This window comes from Camelus bactrianus, chromosome 31 (assembly GCF_048773025.1).
Source record: "Camelus bactrianus isolate YW-2024 breed Bactrian camel chromosome 31, ASM4877302v1, whole genome shotgun sequence".
Classification (NCBI taxonomy): Eukaryota; Metazoa; Chordata; class Mammalia; order Artiodactyla; family Camelidae; genus Camelus; species Camelus bactrianus.
In genome coordinates, this window is record NC_133569.1 from 19,065,790 (window position 1) to 19,085,980 (window position 20,191).

The following is a 20,191-nucleotide window of genomic DNA, read 5'->3' on the forward strand; positions in this document are numbered from 1 at the left end:
CTCATGGTCAAAGAGGAAGACAAAAAACATCAAGGCAAACGAGGCTCCCCAACAACCTGGCGTCACCTGCGTCCTTTCCCTCTTCTCCTCCTCAGCCAGCCTTTGGTCCAGCCAGGATGGAAGCTTCCTCATCCTCCACTGGCCAGAGGACCTGCCTTACAGCCAGCACTCCTGCTAAGCCACACCCCCAGCCTTCCCAAACACGAATACCCTTCTCGGTCAAGTTCAACCTCTTCCCTGAAGCCAACCGAATTCCCTCTGATAGAACCACCTCTGCTTCTCTAAAGCCCTGGAATCCAAAGTGTGGTTATCTGCACCCCTCTCACATTCAGCCTTTTACTATGGTTATTGCTGGCTGCATACGGTGGGGTCCTTTCCTCCATTATAAACTTCCCATGAATGGGATCTGCGTCCACTTCTCTGGATCTTTCTAAATGCCAACTATATACCTGCTCCGCACTTAGCTACTCGGAAGCCCATGGTGAATGAATTCAGAAGACTTATTTCACAAGTCTGCTACCTACAATTCTAGGCCTGCTAACCCACGAGTTCCCCAACAGATCTGAGCCATGATAACCGAATCAGGATTCGAGTCTGGAAGGTTGCGGAAGGCCCGGATCTGGTTGGGGTTGGGGGAGGGGTCAATTATCCTCACTAGAGCCGCTAGAGAAGGAAAAAGTCAGGGTTAAATGTGGAGATTAGACTTTGATCTGACAACATCAGATTCATGCTTCACACCCCCCCCCCAAGCCCCTGCTAAACCCGCTCTCCCTTTCAGACTCTGGGAAAGATGACTGGGAGCATTAAGGGGAAATCTCAGACCTCAAAACCAGATGAACAAGATCACAAGCTCACTGTCAAGTGGAGGACATTAGTTTTTCATGTCACGGGTCACTTAACAGCCTGAACAGTATATAAAAGCCGCCAAGAAATTAGAAGGAAAATGATCAGATTACTTGGCATGTGAAGGGAAAGGCCAGGAAGAAACGGGCTTCTCTGCCCCAGAGCTTTTTCTAGACAAAACCTCCTGAGCTTGTCTTCAGGCACAAAGCTCAACCTTGGATCTCAGCATTCTAGGGTCCGTGCATGTAGCCTGACCATTTCTGCTTACTTTACAGAAAGATTCAACGTTTAAAAATTCTTCCCACTCTGAGAATTTGGAAGGAAGAAAATATTATCTCTGTTTTACAGTTGGAAAAGCTAAGCTAAAAAGAGTCAAGGCCACCTGACTCTATGTAACCAAGACTGAGACACAAACCCGGCTTCCTAATGCCTGGTTTCGGTACCTCTCTGTTGGCTTCATTCCACCCCCACCCCTCCAAACCCTAAATGCCCCCAGAATATAAAAAACAAGTGACCTTTATGAAACGGATAATTCCTAAAGCTTAATCCAAACACATGGTGTTAAAAACTAGCAAAAAAAAAAAAAATTCTCAGAACTGAGGCAGACAAAAGAACACGGCAGAGCAAGAAAGCAAGCCCTTTAATCTTCCCAAAGTATAAAACCCTGTCACTCAGGGCTGCCGATAAAAGCAAGAAGATAAAGACATATTATGGCGGAACACATGTTTTATTTTAGATATCACTTCTATTTCCTCCGTCTGTCATTTCTTGACAGGAATTTTAGGAAGACAGGACCACAGAGGTACCGTACTTTCCTAAGACTTTATAACCGGTAGCCAAAGCCTCCTCACCATGCAATTTTGCCCGCCCCCCCCCCCCCCCGGGATCTCAAAGAAATCAAACTAAAAGTAAAGAAGAGAAAAAAAGGAAATAAATGAAGGCAAAAACCCACGTGTCCAAACATCCACCCTAACACACTGATCTGCTCCTTAAAAATGCAGTCCTTTGGGCAACAAATGAGGGGCTCTCCGGTTTTCTGGTCTAAAAAGCGTCAATGCCTTATGTCAGCATCAAAATGCCACCAAAAGAGAAAGGAGATGGGATGGTGGGTTGGCTTCAAGGGGTGAGCCATTTGTTTCTGACGTATTTCACATCTGACCTGAGCAAGCAGACGCACACCTAAGTCAGCAAAGCAGCTAAGACACCGGTTGAAAATGTCCAAGGCTCCTGGCTTAGATCAGAGCTCGAACATGAGAAGAATTCTTCTACAGACGCAAACCGTTTCTAAATTTGTGCGTTTCTGAAAAGACCTCCTTGACACTACCAAGCGGTCTGGAAACCAGCTTGAGTGACAGCCCTCATGGTGCCAAAGACGAAGGGGGAACCAGCCTCTCCCAGGGCAGGTAAGGTTCTTCTGAAAAAGGCCTGCAGAGTACTCCGCATGCAGACAAGGCTTCCGCTCGAGCAGGTTCCGGCTTTAAGGAAGGCTGCAGGCCCACAAGCAGGACCCTGCCCTCGACGGATTCCTACAGTCAGATTCTAAGATAATGTGTGGTTGGACCAGAGGCGGCCGGCCCAGGGCTACTGGTCACGAACGTCTGAGTTCACCAGGCTGGAGGTGGTATATTCTGTGGCTCTGTCAGGCCACAGCGAGGAAAAGCAGCCTTCTGTGAAGCCCCGCCTACCCCTTCTATGTAGTTTCTATACATTTCTTATCTTATATAATCCTCACAACCACCCCCATAAGCCCCTGGAACACAGTGGGCGCTCAGAGATTAGTCTCAGGGAATCGGATTCAAATTCCAGTTGGACTGACTCAAAACATCCATGTCCATTAGTCCAGTTAGTTATGTGTGAATTTATTATTTATTGCTATCTCTCAGGATCCCAGATTATTCTGAGCCAGTGAGTGCTACCCCCTAAAAAACACAGGCACAGAGACAGGAGACCCCCATCGCCCAGAGACTCCTAAGAATTCAAACACGTTCCATGGAGATTCTTGCAAGGCCAGGCCATCTCCAGCCATAAGGAAAGGCTTGGAAACTGGAAATAACTACAATCCAGTCTAGTCTGGACCTTCAAGGATGAGTTCAGAGCTAACCAAATTTCTTTCTTTTTGGGGGTGGGGGGTGAGGAAATTAGGTCTATTTATTTATTTTTAGAGGAGGTACTGGGGATTGAACCCAGGACCTTGTGCATGCCAAGCATGCACTCTACCACCTGAGCTACACCCTCCCCCCTCAACTTGCTTATCTACCTAGGAATCAACCCTGCTCTGCGAACAAGGGCACCTACTGGGGGGCAGGCTCCCGCGTCACAAACCTGCAGATAATGACTGCCTGGTCCGCTGACCCAGGACGCGTACAACTCTTATTCCTCCTTTCTCACTTGGCTTAGAGCCTTCTATGACTTCACAAATGCAAAGAGTAATAAAAGTGAGAAGACGTAGACTTGAAAACTCCAAACCTAAAAGCTACTCCCCAAAGCTTCACTCTGCAGCAGATGCCTCTTGCATGTACCCTGACGATTCTGATCTTCAGCACAGCTTAGCCACAAGGCACTGTAACAATGGTCTGCAGGACATAAGTAGCACCCACGGTTCTGATGTCAGCTCACCACGTGTCCCTGAGCGAATCAACATCTTCATCTCCAGCTTCTCAGCAACTCAGAACGTGGTTTATTTTTTTAAAAGGCATATCATATTAGTGATGCTGTTAACTATAGAAATAATTATATATAAATGTTTCATTGGTGAAATACTCTATTTATGTAACACAAGACTTTGTGTATTTGGGATGTTCATTCCCTTATCAAAATAAAACAGTGACATCACACTTTATTATCTTCCAACAGATAGAGGAGTCAAAGTCTGAGACTACCATAAAATAACCACCATAAAATAAAATAACCGTGTAGACCCTGACAACAACCAGCACATTAAAATTAATGACATGATTCCGCAAGGTTTTTGAAATTTTAGGGTTATAAAGCGATGAGACTAGGATAAACATGGAAATTCCATTTTGACCTTAACTGAAGCAAAATCTTGGATCTGGCTTTGATTACAAACAAAGAGACAGAATGTGTCATAAGTAATTAACTGAATGGTCGAAAGCAAAGTGTATGAAATTACAGACAGTCATCAAGAATAGAGGAACATATCAAGTTAGACTGTTTGCTAATAGACTATGCAAGAGTCAGCACAGTTTGAGATACCGGGTGGAATGCCTATTTGCCAAACCCAGCCAAGACAACCCGTGTGATCTGGGGCAAATCACAAAAAAATTGTCTGCTTCAGTTGCTGGATCTCTAAAGCAGGGGTGACAACAGCTGCTGCCTTTAGCTCACAAGTTATATTACTAGTAATAGGATTGTTAAGTTCAATTTATTTATTTGTTTAAATTGGTCATCCACTCACATTGCACAAACTTGAAAAGGTGCAAAAATATTCCGTTAAAAAATGCTCCACACTCAGTCAGCCAAGAAATAATGGGCAATTTCTTATGCACGCTTTCAGAAATAATCTAGCACTTACAAATACACAAACATACGCTCTTCTTTGTCTACTGCCTTCAGTGCCTAGAACAGTGCCCACACAGTGGGTACTGTGTAAATATTTGTTTAATGAATGAAATTAATGCTATATACACTTTTTGAATCTTGCCTCTTTCCTCAAACAGACCTTGGAAATAGCCCATATCAATGTATAGAGGGCTGTCCCGTTCTTTTTCTTTAAAAATAAATTTTACGTAAGTGTAATATACATAGCGTGCACAAACCATACATGTACATTTCACTAACGTTTCATAAACTGACTGTGCCCGCCTAACTAGTACGCAGATCAAGAAACAGAACAAACATTACCAGTAGCCTAATGTCCTGCTCATCCTCCTTCCAGCACAACGACCACCCCTTTACCCTGCAGACATCGAGGGGAACCACGATCCTGACTTCTGAAAACAGCCAGCTTTGACTGTACTGGTATTTACAGAAACTGAATAATGCAGCGTGAACCTTTCTGTGTTCGCCTTCTCTCACTTAGCCTCATGTTTGTGAGATTTATCTATTTTTTTGGCATGTGCATGTCAATTACTCATTCTCACCATCTTATAATATTTCCTGGTGTGAGGACACCACAATTTATAATCCATTCAACTACTGATGGCCACGAGCACGGTTTCCAATTTGGGGCTATTTTGAAGACTGTACTAGCAACCTTCTACCCAAGTCTTTTTGTGGAAGTTTTTCATTTCCCCAAGAGTGGAACTGCTGGGTCACACTTTACTAGGAACTACTAAACAGCTTTCTGAAGTGGTTAGACCAATTTACAGTCCCACCAGTGCACAAGGCTACCTGTTGCCACACATCCTACCCAAAGCTGGAATTTCCATTTTTGGCATGTGGGTTTTTTCCCCACCCCCCATTTAGCCCTGCTGGCAGGGCTGCTGTTGTCCGCCGTTGTGTTTGCATCTCTGTGATGACAAATGGAGATCAGCACCTTTCCAAATATTTACTGGATGTTTGGATATCATTTTTTTGTGAAGTGTCTATTCAAATCCTCTGGTTTTTGTTTTCTCTTATTTATTTGTAGTTGTTCACATTTTCATAACAGAGCTATTGGTCAGATATGTGTATTGAGAATGGCTTTTACGCTGTGGGTTGTCTTTTTAATCTCTTCTTCAGGGTGTTCAAAGTTCTTAATTTTAATATGACTCAGCGTTAATTTTTTTTTCCTTTAAAGTTAGTGTTTTTCTGTGTCCCTTTAAGAAACCTCTGCCTATTCCAAGGTCAAGATGCTCTCTGATGCTTTTTTCTGAAAGCTTTCATTGTTTCACATTGGGACATTTGAAATCAATTTTTTATATGGCACTTAGTAGGTGTCCAGTATATTTTTTCAATATAGATAACCACCTGACCCAGTACCATTTTTGAAGAGATCAGCCTATAATCACTGCATGCCAGTATCATCACTGCATGCCAGTATCATCACTGCATGCCAATATCATCTTTAGCAGACACTTTGTCACTGAGTCTGATTCTTTTTAGTGGCTGTATAATATTCCATGGTATGCACATGTCTACATACACATAGCTATATCCCCCACTGATTCAAATTTAAGCTGTTTTCATGGTTTTGCTATAAATAATGCTATAAGTAATCCTGTCCATGTAACACTCCTCATGTGTGTTCATTTATCTGTAGGACAAACTCATAAAAATTGGATTGCTAAGTCAAAGGGTATGTGCACTTTTAATTTTAACCAATATTTGAGAGATACTATACCAATTTTAAATGGGTTTTTCAGATCACAGTGAACTGTACACACAGTATGGTTATAAAACACAGCACATCAGAACTTCAATTATACCAAAGTCCCCAATATTTCTAAGCCTTAGGAGCCCTTTTTTAAAGGATGACAGATACATAACTACGCTTTTAGTAACTACTGATGGAGAAATATATATAACCATGTGCAGTTCACAGAAACTGTGCCTCAGAATCCTGAGAGATGGAAATTAAAATGAATCACACTGTCATGCTTGGAGGGGCAGTGTGCTCTGCTTCACACAGTGAAGAGCCGGGACACCTGCTATTTGTGCCTGTTCTGAAGGAAGCTCAAAGCCCAGCACGGTCAGAGCAAGGAATCTTACTCAGACTCCTCCCACATCAAGTGTTTAGAACAAGACATCATCATTTTGTTCAAAATACAAGCCTAAAAAAAAAACCCAATGTCCCCTCACTGCCGGGTCAGTATTCTAATCCCTTATGATCAATACCTAACCCTTCATTCATCAGCACCTTGTAACCACAGTAACACTTGTTCTCAAACATGCCTGTAACATCATGAGAATGTCACGCTACTTATTAATTTTGCGACTAACATCATGTCAGTACCATGGTGCTAAGGACCAGAGACACTGGCCCATCGCCGTCTGAGACATGGTGACCACCATGGAACCCACAGCGTGACTTCCACTTTGCAGGCTCAAACCTCTAAACACACTTCCTTCTCAGAACTCTTAAAAAGGGGAAGGTGATCAGCAAAAACCATCAAAAAAATGAAAACACAACCTACCAAAATGAGAAAATACCTGTAAATCATATATCTGACAAGGGGATACTATCCAAAATAGGTAAAGAACTCATAAACTCAATATCAAAGAATCGAAACAATCCAATTTAAAAATGGGCTGGATCTGAACAGGCATTGCTCCAAAGAAGACTCATACAGGTGGCCAACATGTGCCTGAGAAGATGCTCAGTATCTCTAGTCATCAGGGAAATGCCAATCAAAACATGAGTGAGGGATCACCTCACACCTGTCAGAATGGCTATTCTCAAAAAGACAAGAGATTAACAAATGTTGGTGAGGATGTGGAGGAAAGGGAACCTTTGTGCATGGTTGGTGGGAATGTAAATTGGTGCAGCCACTAAGGAAAACAGTTTGGAGGTTCCTCAAAAAATTAAAAATAGAACTACCATGTGATCCACCAGTTCCACTTCCGGGCATTTACCTGAAGGAAACAGTAACCCTAACTCAAAAAGATGGAATAGCCAGAAAAAAGAAGGAAATCCTGCCATCTGCAATAAGATGAGTGAACCTGGAGGACATTATGCTAAGCGACATAAGTCGGAGAAAGACAAGCACTATATATTATTACTAATAACACAGGCTCTAAAAACAACAACATAAAATCAGAGTACAGACTGGTGGTTGCCAGAGGTGGGGACGGGGGGCAAGAAATGAGTGAAGGTGGTCAAAAGGTACAAACTTCCAGTTATAAGATAAATAAGTCCTGGGGATGTAATGTACAGTATGGTGACTATAGTTAATAACATTGTATTGTATATTTGAAAGTTGCTACAAGAGTAGATTTTTGAAGTTCTCATCAAAAAAAACAAGAAAGTAACTTGTAACTCTGTGTGGTGACTGATGTTAACCAGACTTACTGTGGTGATCATTTTGCAATACATGAATATCAAATCATGATATTGTACACCTGAAACAGAAATAATGTTCTGTGTCAATTATCTCTCAATAAAAAGGGGGGGCAGATATTTAATAGCTGGATCTTATAGAACAAAACCTCCACCTGGACAAAACCCAGGGCTGACACAGGCATTTTCCTGGGTGGAGAGAATGTACTCCTCAGACTCTCAAGCAGACGTGATTTAAAAAACATGCCGTCTCCAGTTATGAAGAAAAAGGAAGCAGCCAGGAGACAACAAGTTGAAACACATTTGCTACAAGCTTTGGGATTTTAGTTAAGTCATTTTATGCCTCCGGGACATAGTTTTCCAATAAAATGAGGTGTTCGCCAAGAGGTGATACATAATGAATCTGGCTCTTAATGTTTTGTGAGTCTACACACCAAAGGGCAGCAGGGCAGTTAGATTTCCGTAACTGAGACTTCTGACTTAGTCTTCGAACCGGTCTCCTGCAGGACGGCTGCGGAGTGACAGCCCTCTGGTTCCAGGCTCACAGACAGTCCAAACACAGCACAGACCGTCCTGCCACTGGCACCCAGGTAACACGCCAGCTGTTAGGGTGCGTTCTCCCTCACCTGGGTTGAGTCAGCGAAGAGCTATTTTCAAGAGGGAATTAATCTCTGCTGCAATTTCCTACCTTCAAGTTGTTTTAAAAGGCAAAAATTGGACGCCTGAGGTTCTCAGAGGACATTGTGGGGCTCCAGTGACTTCAGCTGACCTGGACAGTCCCAGGGGGTGTGGAAAGGTAAGAGAAAATGGCCCAACCCGGAAAGGTGGGTCCATCTGAACAGCAGCAGCTCTGTGATGGCCCAGAGGTTTGCGACAACACAAAGACCACTTTTGTCTCTTGCTGGGGAACCGGCTGCCAGCAATTCAGACAATGGTTTGCGTGAGCTTGGGCTGCTGGCCCGGGCTCCGAGAGGACGTGGCCTGGACCTCGCTTGGAAAAATTACATTAGCCCTGCTTTTCCTTGCCCACCCAGATCTCTGCCTCAAAATCATTTCTTAGCCTGTTCTCCAAAGCATGTTTTTAACTCTTTTTTTTATAAACTTCTTTTTTCTTTTTATGGGTGGGGGTGATAATTATGTTTATTTTTTTAATGGAGGTGCTGGGGTTTGAACCCAGGACCTCCTGCATGCTATGCATGCACTCTACCACGGGGCTATACCCTCCCCCCAAAGCACTGTTTTAAGCTTAAAAATAAAACCCCCTTATTCCTGAGGTAGGCTGGACGCCACTTCTAAACTCAGGACAAAGGCTGCCCAGAGGATGTATCACACCCTTCAATGTCCACACACAGTAGGCATTTCTTGGGTGATTCCACCTGATGACGGAGAAAACTAGCTTTCCCACCTTTGAAATATTTACTGAAGAAGAAACTATGTGACCTTAGTCAAGTTTCTGGGCCACAGAGATATGGGTCAAATTCTTACAATTCTATTACAGCTCATTTTGAAGAACTGAAATGAGGTATGAGATTCTGACCCACGGTCCTCTTTTTGTCCTTTGGACAGTACTAAAATATTCTACATGTATAAACTTACTGTTATTATATTGGATATTGCTGGGGATACACTCAAAGTTGGAAAACGTTTCCTTTACAGAAAAATTCATGGCCATGAGATGATTCCTTACCCTCAAACCCCACTGGTTTGTCTCCTAAAATTCAGATGAGGCGAAACCGCAAATTAAGTTACGTGTCAAGCTACTATGATGGCAGATCTGACCACTGCAAAAAGCCTTCTGTTGATACAACATTGTAAACTGACTATACTACCAAAAGAAAAACAAAAGTCTTCTGTAAATTGGGACAAACTAAATTGTAACCATGACCTTTGCTTCCAAGCCCCTCGCCGGTACTCTAAGTGACGTTTTCTTTTCCACGTTACTTGTGATCTCTTACCTTCTTGGTTTAACTACCCTGCACACAGTCTGCAGGTGCTGACTGAACGGCTTCTCGACTCCTTCCTGGTAATGCGAAGGGACGGGTGACTTTAAACGCCTGGTTCCCTCCCTTAGGTTGCATCTTCTTTCCTTTCCAACTCATGCTCAACACGGCGCTAATCCAATGAGTCAGAACCTCCTAAACCCTATTCACCACTGTGGTCAAGCCTTTTTCTTCCATTTAGCCAAGGCTACAGTGCATTTTCCTCCACAAAGCCTCCACCAATAATGACGGGGGGGGGGGAGCAGTAGCCACAAAGCGCTCCCATTTCCCTCCTGTCTAATAAATAATCGCTTAGGATTTCCATTCCTCTCCCGCCATGTTTGCACGATCCTTTCCTTAAACAACTTATTAAGCCAATGTTATCTATCCTTTCCTTTTTTTTTTTCTTACAGCCTTTGACTATCTCACTGGAGGCGCACAGAGGGCAATATACATGGGGAAAATTCCCTCTCATGGCCCACAAGACAGGTTTCGGAAGGTAGGAGCATTCATTTACTCCCTCAGTATTTATTTGCTGAGTGCTGACCGCGTGCCAGGTGCCTTCCCCGGAGCTGGGGAACACTGATGACGAGGATAAAGTTCCCGTCCTCATAACCCCACATTCTAGTATGGGAGACAGACAGTAAAGACAAACAAACAAACAAATAGGGCAATTAGGGAAAAGGCGAGATGTCGAGAGCTGTGGCCAGACAGGCTGTGGGCCAGGACAGTAGTACCTTTCACTAGGCTTCTCAGAAAGAGCTAAGAAGGGAATGTGATTCCATTTTTAATTCTCTATCTAAATCAGCTATGGTTGATCCTCATTATTCGCAGATTCTACAGTATTTGTGAATTCCCTCACTCACTAAAATTTATTCGTAAGCCCCAGATCAGCACTCCTGGGTGCTTTGCAGGTCACTCCCAGGTGTGTGCAGAGACACGCAAGTTCCCACTCGAGGTGGGACACGGGGTCGCCCCCCCACCTTTCTGCTTCAGTCCTCATGCTGTAAACAAGAGTCCTTCTCAGGGTCTTAACTTCAGTGCCATGTTTTAATTTTGTGCTCTTTGCTAAAGATTTTGCTATTTAAATGGCCCCCAAGCTTAGCATTCAAGGGCTGTGTCGTGTTCTCAAGCCCAAAAAGGACGTGATTTGCCTTATGGAGAAAATACACAGGTTAGGTAAGCTTTGTTCAGGCTTGAGTTATACAGGGTTCTTGGCCTTGAGTCGAATGTTAGTGAATCAACGATGTATATTAAATGAGGTCTTTAAACCTTAAATAGAAACACAAAATAAGGTGACATATTGATCAGTTGATGAAAATGTGACCAGAGGCTCCCAGGAACCTGACCTTGTATTTCCCCTCGGAGCAATGGTTCAACACGCACGAAGTCAGTGTCTGAGGTGGCTTTATATAATTTTAACTGCCGCAAATAGAGAGAATCCACATTAATACACCAAAGAGAAAATTTCAGCTGGGCACCAGCCTCCTCCCTCTTTAATGGAGAAAATGGCTTGACAGGCAACGGCATCGAGCCAGAATCCAATACACTGCTGTCTTATCTCTGCTGCCTTTACTTTGAAGGTGGCCTCTTTTTAAAGCAAGTGATGCTGGTTCTCCTTTAACGGTAGGAAGGTAAGGTTTTCTTGTTCAATAAATTGTTGTAGGTAAAAACAAAAAGCAGGCAACATAAAGAAAATATTAAGTAAAAACATAATAGAGAAGGAAATGGGTACAGCAACGGGCAAGAAGCAGCTACACGAGGGTACCTGGTGTAAAATTTGGCACAGAAACAGAAACCTCTATTAGAATAGTCAGGAGGCCAGACGTGGAGGGCTCCTGCCCTGCGTAACGGCAGAACCCAACAGGAAGAAGAGCCTTCCTCTTCTTGCCTGGCAGGAGCTCAGCCAATGGGACCGATCACAACGCAGCCAATGAAAAGCCACTACGCTTCAAACTCTCAATTCCTCCAGTGGACTATTTACTACAGCCCTTCCTTGTCCCCTCTATGAGAGGGTTCTCCTCTCCTGGTTGCAGGGACCTACTTGCATGTGGCCTGCAGACCCACAGGGCACTTCTGACCCTGAATTGCAATTCTCCGCTGATCCCGAATAAATCCATTTTTTTGCCGGAGAAATGACTGGCAGTCTATCTGTTTAAGGTCAACACGGCACGTGGCAGAGATCAAGGTGACGGATGAACAATTGAAACTGTGTGTTTGGGAAACACACAAGGAGGAGAGTTTTGGCTTATAACGAGATTATGTGGACATGGATGAAAAAAATGTATATTTCTTATCTGGGATTTCTTATCTGCAGAAGGACACAATCTGTGAGAACTACAGCATTATCCCAAAGATTTAATGCAATAATGTGTAAAGTAGCAGCATTGAAAGTTTTAGTCTCAGAACCCCTGTAATACTTTTCTTTTAATTAGTTTTTTTAGGGTTTTCCCCCCCATAACACTCTTAAAAGTTATTGAGAAGTCCAAAGAGCTTTTGTGTATGTGGGTAACAGCTATCACTATTCACCATATCAGAAATTCAAGCTGACACACTTAAAAAATATTTTTGGTAATTAAAGTAACCATAACAAACCCAATACATACTAGCAAATATATATACATCTATTTAGAGCAAATCTACTTTTCCAAACAAAAACACTCAGAAGAGTTGCATGGTTTTGCATGTTTGTAAATCTCTTCGATGTCTGGCATCACTAAAGGCAGTCAGTTTCTCGTATCTGGCTCTGCATTAGTCCATCCCAGTATCACACTTGATGCCACCCCTGGGAAACTATGCTGTATGCTCATGGGAGGACAGAGTGGCAACAGGCCAATGACACCTTAGTATTACTGCCCAAAAAAAGTTTCAATCTCATGGGCCCCCTAAAGGGTTTTCTAGACCCCTACATGTTTCTGGAACATACTGAAATAAAAGGTTCAGAACAATGTCACAAAGTGAATTCGTAATAAATATTAATTCTCTATTCCTTCTCTTCTCAGCCTCAGTGTTGTTAGAACACAGACGCCTTAAGGGGAGGATTCCTCAATTCATTACAAATGTATAATGTCTAGCACCTGTGTGTCACAGTGGACAGCTGATCAATGTGTTACTGTTGTTGCTTGTATCTGGTTCTGTAACTAATTAACTATGTGATCTTTACAGCCAAGGATTCTTCATCTGTGTGCAAATTCCGAGGAAACATGCACTTGAAGAGGGAAAAAAATTACACCTCTGTTTTCTGAGACTCAGCATTTACTTCAATTATGACCGCAGGCAATAAGCCACAGGCGTACTCCTGGTGCTCGGCATCAATTGAAATCACAGGTGTTTTCATTCGCATTATGGTGATTACAGACATCTTGAAAAAAAAAAATCGTACGTGCTCATCACTAATTCAAAAGTACAGCAGTTATTCTGCATTAATAAAGAACACTTGTGTTACAGTATCACAAATTTTTACCACTAACATTCGAGAATCTGCAAAGTTAAATGTTTTTAAGCTAACTGGGCCTACCCAGTACACGAAACAGTTGAAAAGCTAATAGCGAAGCAAACATTCCGTCCCAAATTGCCTCTCATCACATTATAACAATATATATGATGAATCCCAACCAACAATAAAGAACGATTTTGCAAAGAATCCATCACCAATAAAATCTGGGTCTGTTCGTGATATGAATAGCTTGTTAGGGAGCAGACAACTCTGATGAAGAAATGTTTCAATCATCAGAAGGCTACGCTGAATATACATCACTAATGTTTGCTTGACATCTAAATAAAAGTGTTTTACAGAAACAGACTCACAGAACTACAGTTACCCAAGGGGGAAAGGGAGTGGGAACGGATAAATTGGGAGTTCTAGATTTGCAGATACTAACTGCCATATATAAAATAGATAAACAAGTTTCTACTGTACAGCACAGGGAACTATATTCAGTATCCTGTAGGAACCTATAATGAAAAAGAATATGAAAAGGAACATACGGATGACTGAAACATTATGCTGTACACCAGAAACTAACACAACATTGTAAACTGACTATACCTCAATTTTAAAAAAAGGTTAAAATAAAAATAAACATGTTTTACCCTCATATCCTAAAACAGAAAAAAATTATAGAAAGACAGAAAGAAAGAATAAAGGAAAAGAAAACAAGGAGAAGAGAAGGAGAAAGAAAACAGTTTTCCATGGCAGCGGGGCGGAGCACTTGTTCCTAAGAACTTAGCACAGAAGTTTAAAGAAGCAAGTCTGTGGTCCTCTCGCCTGAAAACACACAGAGGTCATTTCAGCCCACCTAATGCTAGACGTCCAGCCAACGTCTTTGAAGAACTAAGAAAGCCCAGACAGACTGCACGTCGGTCCCTGTAGAATAATCTAGGCTGTCAGCGACAGCCAATCGTGGCCCTAAGTACAGGCTGCTGGCTTCACCGTGCACAATTCAAACTGAGATCAAAGCGCTCCCCCCACACAGAGTGGCTATGAGTCATTAAAACGCTTCAAAATGTCCATCACAGAGTTTGCTTCATTTCCCAGAAATGAAATCTGTCCAACAGACACTCAGAAGTGAACCCCACGGCAAAGGCTAATAAGCCAATTTTTCCAATCGTATTTTTAAAAGTCTGTCTATTCTGTTTGTTTTCTCAGTAGCATGGTTCATTTTTTTACTTGCAAAGACGAAGACCGACTAAAGGCTCTCACTTCATCCATCTAACAGAACAAAATAAATCTCATATTGGAGTGAGTGAGATGCTAAAACCTGATTGGGGAAAAAACTGCATTAAGTCATAGAAATAAGGCTGGTGCTTCGGAACACCACCCCAACACCAAGGACAAGTACCTGCTGAAAGCATGCTCTAAACTGAGGACCCCTCTTGAGTCACAGGGACACAGAACCATAACCTTCTCGTTCACTGAACCGCAAGATAGGATAAGCAAGAAAATGGAGGAATTGTGAGGCAGCGGCGTGAAGGTATGGGGTCTGGTGAACACCCAACCTGAAGGAGGCGGTACCGATGGGAGCCCTGAGCGGAAGGCTGGACTGTGGGACGCAGAGGTGGGAGGGCACGCAGAACAGGGGACAAGTACAGGGGGGCAAAGTCCCAAAGGAGGGACTCTCCGTGGTATATTGCACAAGAGCAAGAAGGGCAGTGTCTGTGCGGGAGGGCTGAAAGAATCTGTGAGAGAGACAGTTTGGGAAGGTCTGTGGAACTGGATTATCAGAACCTTGAAAGCCGGGCTCAGTCCAGACTTTACCCTGTAGGCCAAGGAAGGCTTCCCAGCAGGGAGGTAACAGGAACAACAATGTGTTTTAGGAATAAACAATGGAGATTTGTCTCATCAGCTTATCTGTCCTAACAGTGGGTCCTTTTGTCAAACCAGATTAATCAGAATCTATTGTGTCTCTGGAAATTCTCCCAAATTATATCGTGGTGCAATTTGGCTACCACATTCTAAGGGCATGTTTGCATTTAATGATGCCAAAGTCATAATGGTTTTGGAAAGCTTTTTCCCCTGTTGAACGAAGTTAGAACTGATAACTTTTTTGTGAGTAGACTGGTTAGCCATTGCTAAACATACTTTAATTTAGGAGTTAGTACCCAGTAATACTCACAAATAAACTGACTCCAATTCACTTCCACAACAATTGACTAGCTACTTAACTAACGTACACCTGATCAGGAGTCCCTGTCTGAAATCTCGCGACCAAATCACAAAGGGGTCGTCTGGGACAAAAACATCTATATAACATCGGAGATACAGCCTTAGGAGAGTGCAAGGATTCCAAAAGAAATTTAAAGGGAAAAAGGTTTTTGCAACATATGGAAAATAAGGAATTATATATATATCATTATATACATGACCACATACATACATAAAGGATCAGAATCTAAAAGTAAGAAATATGAGCATGTTTGTTTTCTTGTAACTGACTCATGGCCACAGAGTTTAAAGTCACCTAGAGATGGATGATGTTAAGAGTATCTCTGAAGGAAGGGTCTAGCTCAGTGGTGGAGTGCACGCCTAGCACGCATGAGGTCCTGGGTTCAATCCCCAGCACCTCCATTAAAATAAATAATTACATCTAATTACACCCCCTCCAAAAAAAAGAAAACCAAAAAAATAGAAGTATTTCTGAAATAGCCATCAGAAAACAGATTAACAGGTTCAAAGAGGGCTCCCTAGTTAACCACTAAGGTGAAGGGGGGAAAAAACTGGGGGCGGGGTGAAGCGGAAGGCTAAATTACAAATAGGCCAGATGAATGACCCTGAGAGGAAGTGATAAAATTTCTCAACGCACACAACCGTATATACCAGCGAATCGCACCCAAGCCTAACTGGCCACTGTTATAATCGCCCCGCTAATGGCAGAGTTTTCCCTCAAGACCTCAGCAACCCTACTCCTTGTTAGTGGAGAAGGACCATTTTCACCTGGGTCAAGACCCTGCCCAGCCACTGCTTCGGATCGAAACCCAACACGACAGCAACCCCGCGCACGTCGTGGGGACTCTCTACACCGTGGTTTACAAAATGCCAAGTGCCCTGCACGGGACCTGTCACAGTTTTCTTAATAAAATGTCCCCGACTTATTCGACAGAATTGGGATTCAGAAGGCAGTCTGCAACCCTCTCCTTCCATACACGCTCCGCTGGGGGCCAGTGTCCGCACAACCTGCCCCGGGGGCCCGCCACCCCCGTTCCCATGCCGCACACTTCCTGTCGCTTCCATCACCACACCACAACTCGAATTTCCCAATCAGTTTACAACTGCTATCGGGATCCTAGTGCCTGGGAGGCGTGAGGGGAGGGCGGCTTCCCAGCCCGAACTCTTTCTTCACTCTGGGCTTCGGAGAGAACCGAAGAGGGAAGGCACAAGGCACCGGGCCGGCCAGCGGACTCGCGTTCCGCCGGCCTCGGCCGGTTACAAACTACCGAATGAAGCCACACGGCCGGGGAGGAGAGGGGCGAGCGGCAGAGCTGGTGTCCCAAACCAGCCGCAGGCGAGCGCCCTCGCTTTGCGCGTCTCTCCTCCGCAGAGCGCTGGAGCTTTGGAGCCGGGGGCAGGATGGCCAGTCCCGGAGCCCAGAAAGCACTTTTAGCCACTGGATTCCCCGAAGCCAGCACGACTTCCCTCGCCGGGCTCCCGGAGCGGGCCCCGGCTCCCACCGCCCCCGGACGGCGGCAGCCGGAGCCGAGCCCTCCCGGCGCCCCCGAGGGCAGCGGGAGCCGGACCCCGGTCCCCCGGCGGGCGCGCACCGATGGCCCGGCGTCCGCCGCCCAACTCCGCGCGGGGCAGGGCCGCTCCCGCGAACTTGGCGGCGGGTGGGGCAGACACTCACCAACCCCGTACTTCTGCCTCTTGGTCGGGATCCAGCGGGCCATGGCGGCGACCTCGCCCCGCGGCGGCGGCGGCGGCGGCTGCGGCGGCTACAGCTCCCGGGGCTCCGGCCGCCGCCGCCCCGCGCTCCCGCGCGCCCCGAGCTCTTCCGCCATGTTCCAGCCAACTTCGCCGGCCCCGCGCGCCGCCTCCCAGCCGCGCCGCCCGCAGTCCGCTCCGGCCCCGGCTCCAGCCCGCGGTCACCTGCTGGGCCCGGCGGCCACGCCGCCGTGCGCGCCCCTCCGGGCGCCGCCCCGGCCCCTCCCGCCGGCCGCGCCCTCCGCCCGCCCAGGCCGCCTCCGCGCCCCGACCCGCGGGCACCCGCCCGCCCGGGACTCCGCGCTCCCCCGGGCCGGCGCCGGCTCCGCCTCGCGCACTTCCCGGGAGCAGTCTCCCAGCACGGCCGGGGAGGCGTTTGTTTTTCCTTTCTGTGTTTTGCTTTTTTTCTCCCCGCCTTCCCCACCCGGGCTAAACCCCGGAGGCTGGATCCTGGGGGGCGGGTTCCCCGCCGCGGGAGGCGGGAGGGCTGCGCTGGAGGCACGGGGCACGCCGTGCGGGGCGGGGCGGGCGGGCGAGGAGCGCGGGGTCCGCTCACACCGCGCGCGCGGGAGCCTCTGCGGGAACGAGGATGAGTTAACAGGAACTAAGATCCTGCGTGAGTTACTTCTCGCCCCCGGGGCACCCGCAGTGCCCGGCACTGAGCGGGCGCTCAGTAAATATTTGTTGAATGAGCGCTTGATTGCTGCGTTCACCCCCTAGAGCTTTCAGTGACACCACGAGAGCTGGAAGCCCGACTCCAGGACAGACAAGATCTCCTGCGGCCACCGATTATAGCCTTCAAAGCAGGAACGTCTGTCTTCTGGTAAACAGAACTGATGCAGGGGAGACGGGCTTCTCAAAAGTATCAGATCGTTTCCTAGGGGGGCCTCTGTGGGAAAATGACGTAGGGAGCCCTGACTTGGAAATCCTGTCTCCCCCAGACACCGGGAGCCCTCCCCAGCTGAAGACAGTCAGACCCTCATGCTCGAGGGAAAGGTCCGCCCCACAGATCTCCCTTTTCCAGCAGCCCAGCAGCCCAGAGAGCATCCCTGCGGAGAAGGGGGCCGGGCACAGCCAAGCCTGTCTCGTTCATCGACCGTATTGTTTGGACGAAGAGCCAAACTCAGGGGCTGCTCATTTGAACGGCCCCAGGCTCCTCTGAAACTCTCCTGGATCTCACTTCCTCCTGGAGAGACGTCAAGAATGAAGACTGGATCTGGATCCGAGGTGGGGGTGGGGCGCCTTGCTACCTCGCACACAGAAGTAAAATCAGAGTAAATGACCAGCTGGTTTGTGTTCACCGCCTCAGAAAATGTCTCTTGAAAGAAACTGGTTTGTCCTTGCAGGCTGGGAAGGTTTTCTGGCCTATTTGGAACATGAAGGGAAGATGTAGTGAAACTTCATTGAAGACTTAGTGCATTTTAACTTTGGTAACTTTTTGCAAAGTCAGATCTGAATTTTTTTAAAGGTCTTATTCATGGTGGGTCACTCCTAGGACTCCCTTCGCCATCGACGAACAGGTATTTATTCACAAAGTGTAATGATAATTTCAAAAAAAGCTGTCCCTTTAGACTTAACATTCAGAAGGAATCCTACCATCTCTCCCCAAATTTCCCTTCCTCTGCCAGTGACATCACAATCAGCCTGATCTCCCAGTTTCTGCTTTCCTTAATTTCTTCTTTCCACAAATATTTATTAAGTGCCTACTAGATGTCAGCCATTGTTTTAAGAATGGGCTCACAGCAGTGAATAAAGTTAAATCCCTACCCTCAAATAGAGCTTACAGTCTAAAAGAGGTGAGCTGGGCAATGAACAAAGTATGCAAACGAGGCTAAGCCTGTAGAAAAAATCCAGAGCAGGGAGGACAGGACAGGTAGGGGGCCCTGCAGTTTTATACTGAGTGGTCTGGGAAGGCATCTCTGATGCAGTGACAGTGAAGAATAGACCTGCAGGAAAAGAGGATTTCAGAGGAAAGTATTCTGGACATCAGGAACAGCAAGTGCAGAAGCCCAGAGGCATGTTTGGCAGGTTCCAAAGACTGCGAGGAACAGCATGGATTCCCGGGTGGTGAGAGGTGTTAGTAAGGGGCAGAATACAGGAGGAAACTTGTTCCAAGAGGCACAGGGCGATCCAATAAAACAGGATCATGAAAGGCATAGCAAGGGCTTTATATGTTGCTATGCGAAAAATTTGGAGGATTTTGAACCGAGCAAGGGCATGATGGAGTTTGCCTGCTGTGGGATGAATAGACTGTAAAGACACAAGGGAAGAGGCAGGAAGATCAGATGGATGGAAGGCTGTTTCAGTAGTTCAGGCAAAAAATGAAGGTCGTTGGGTCCAGGATGGTAGGAGTGGAGGTGGAAAAGAGGCTGGGTTCTGGACATAAATTGAGGGTGGAAACAACAAGAGGGCAGTGTGGGCACTGAGGCTTCTTACTATCCTTTAATCAGCATATGTTTTTGGAAAGTTTGGTGGCTAGATAGATCTAGTTTAACTTTCTGATGGTGTTTTGAAGAGGGTTATTTTAGTTTTTTTTAAAGGTTCTGAAACATTCAAAATAGTTAAAATAAATATGTAATTGCATTTTCTGTTTATTGTAATGTATACTAAATTAATGCAGAACCTTGCGGAAAGTTGCACTAAGATCCACCGCCAGATTTACTTTCAGTATCCTTCTTTTCATCTGTGTAATATTCTGGTTAAAGCATTTTTTTAGCTTATATAACATTTGATTTGCTTGAAGAGGGGAGCTCTGTTTTCTTCACCAGAACTGGCGCTAAATAGTTCCCAGTAGAAAGCTGCTTCTTTCCATTCATGGAAAATTCATCATAGTTTGTATGCTAAAAGTTTTCTCCAGAAACTAGTGAAACTTTCTGTTCAGCTGCATTTGTAAATAAACATGCTGATGTATTGGGAAAAAAATACAAGTTTTTTTTTTTTTTTTTAAGAGCCTCACTCTATAGGCTTCAGGCCCCAGATGCTCTGGATCTTGCCCCCAGGCTGTGCGATGAA

General features: G+C 45.4%; 1 protein-coding gene and 1 long non-coding RNA gene across 2 annotated transcripts in view; one reads left to right on the forward strand and one right to left on the reverse strand.

Annotated features, from left to right (window-relative positions):
• DOCK5 (dedicator of cytokinesis 5) overlaps positions 1 to 17,324 on the reverse strand; it is a 176,601-nt gene extending 159,277 nt beyond the window's left edge. Inside the window, exon 1 of the mRNA XM_074355684.1 lies at positions 17,103 to 17,324. Within this exon, the coding sequence (XP_074211785.1) occupies positions 17,103 to 17,145 (43 nt within the window). The 5' untranslated portion in view covers positions 17,146 to 17,324. The remainder of the gene's footprint in view (positions 1 to 17,102) is intronic.
• A 121-nt stretch (positions 17,325 to 17,445) lies between these two features.
• On the forward strand, positions 17,446 to 18,464 carry LOC141575722 (uncharacterized). Its single transcript, XR_012503470.1, has 2 exons — positions 17,446 to 18,002; positions 18,121 to 18,464. It is a non-coding gene; the product is annotated as an uncharacterized LOC141575722 (long non-coding RNA).
• Positions 18,465 to 20,191: the final 1,727 nt, after the last annotated feature.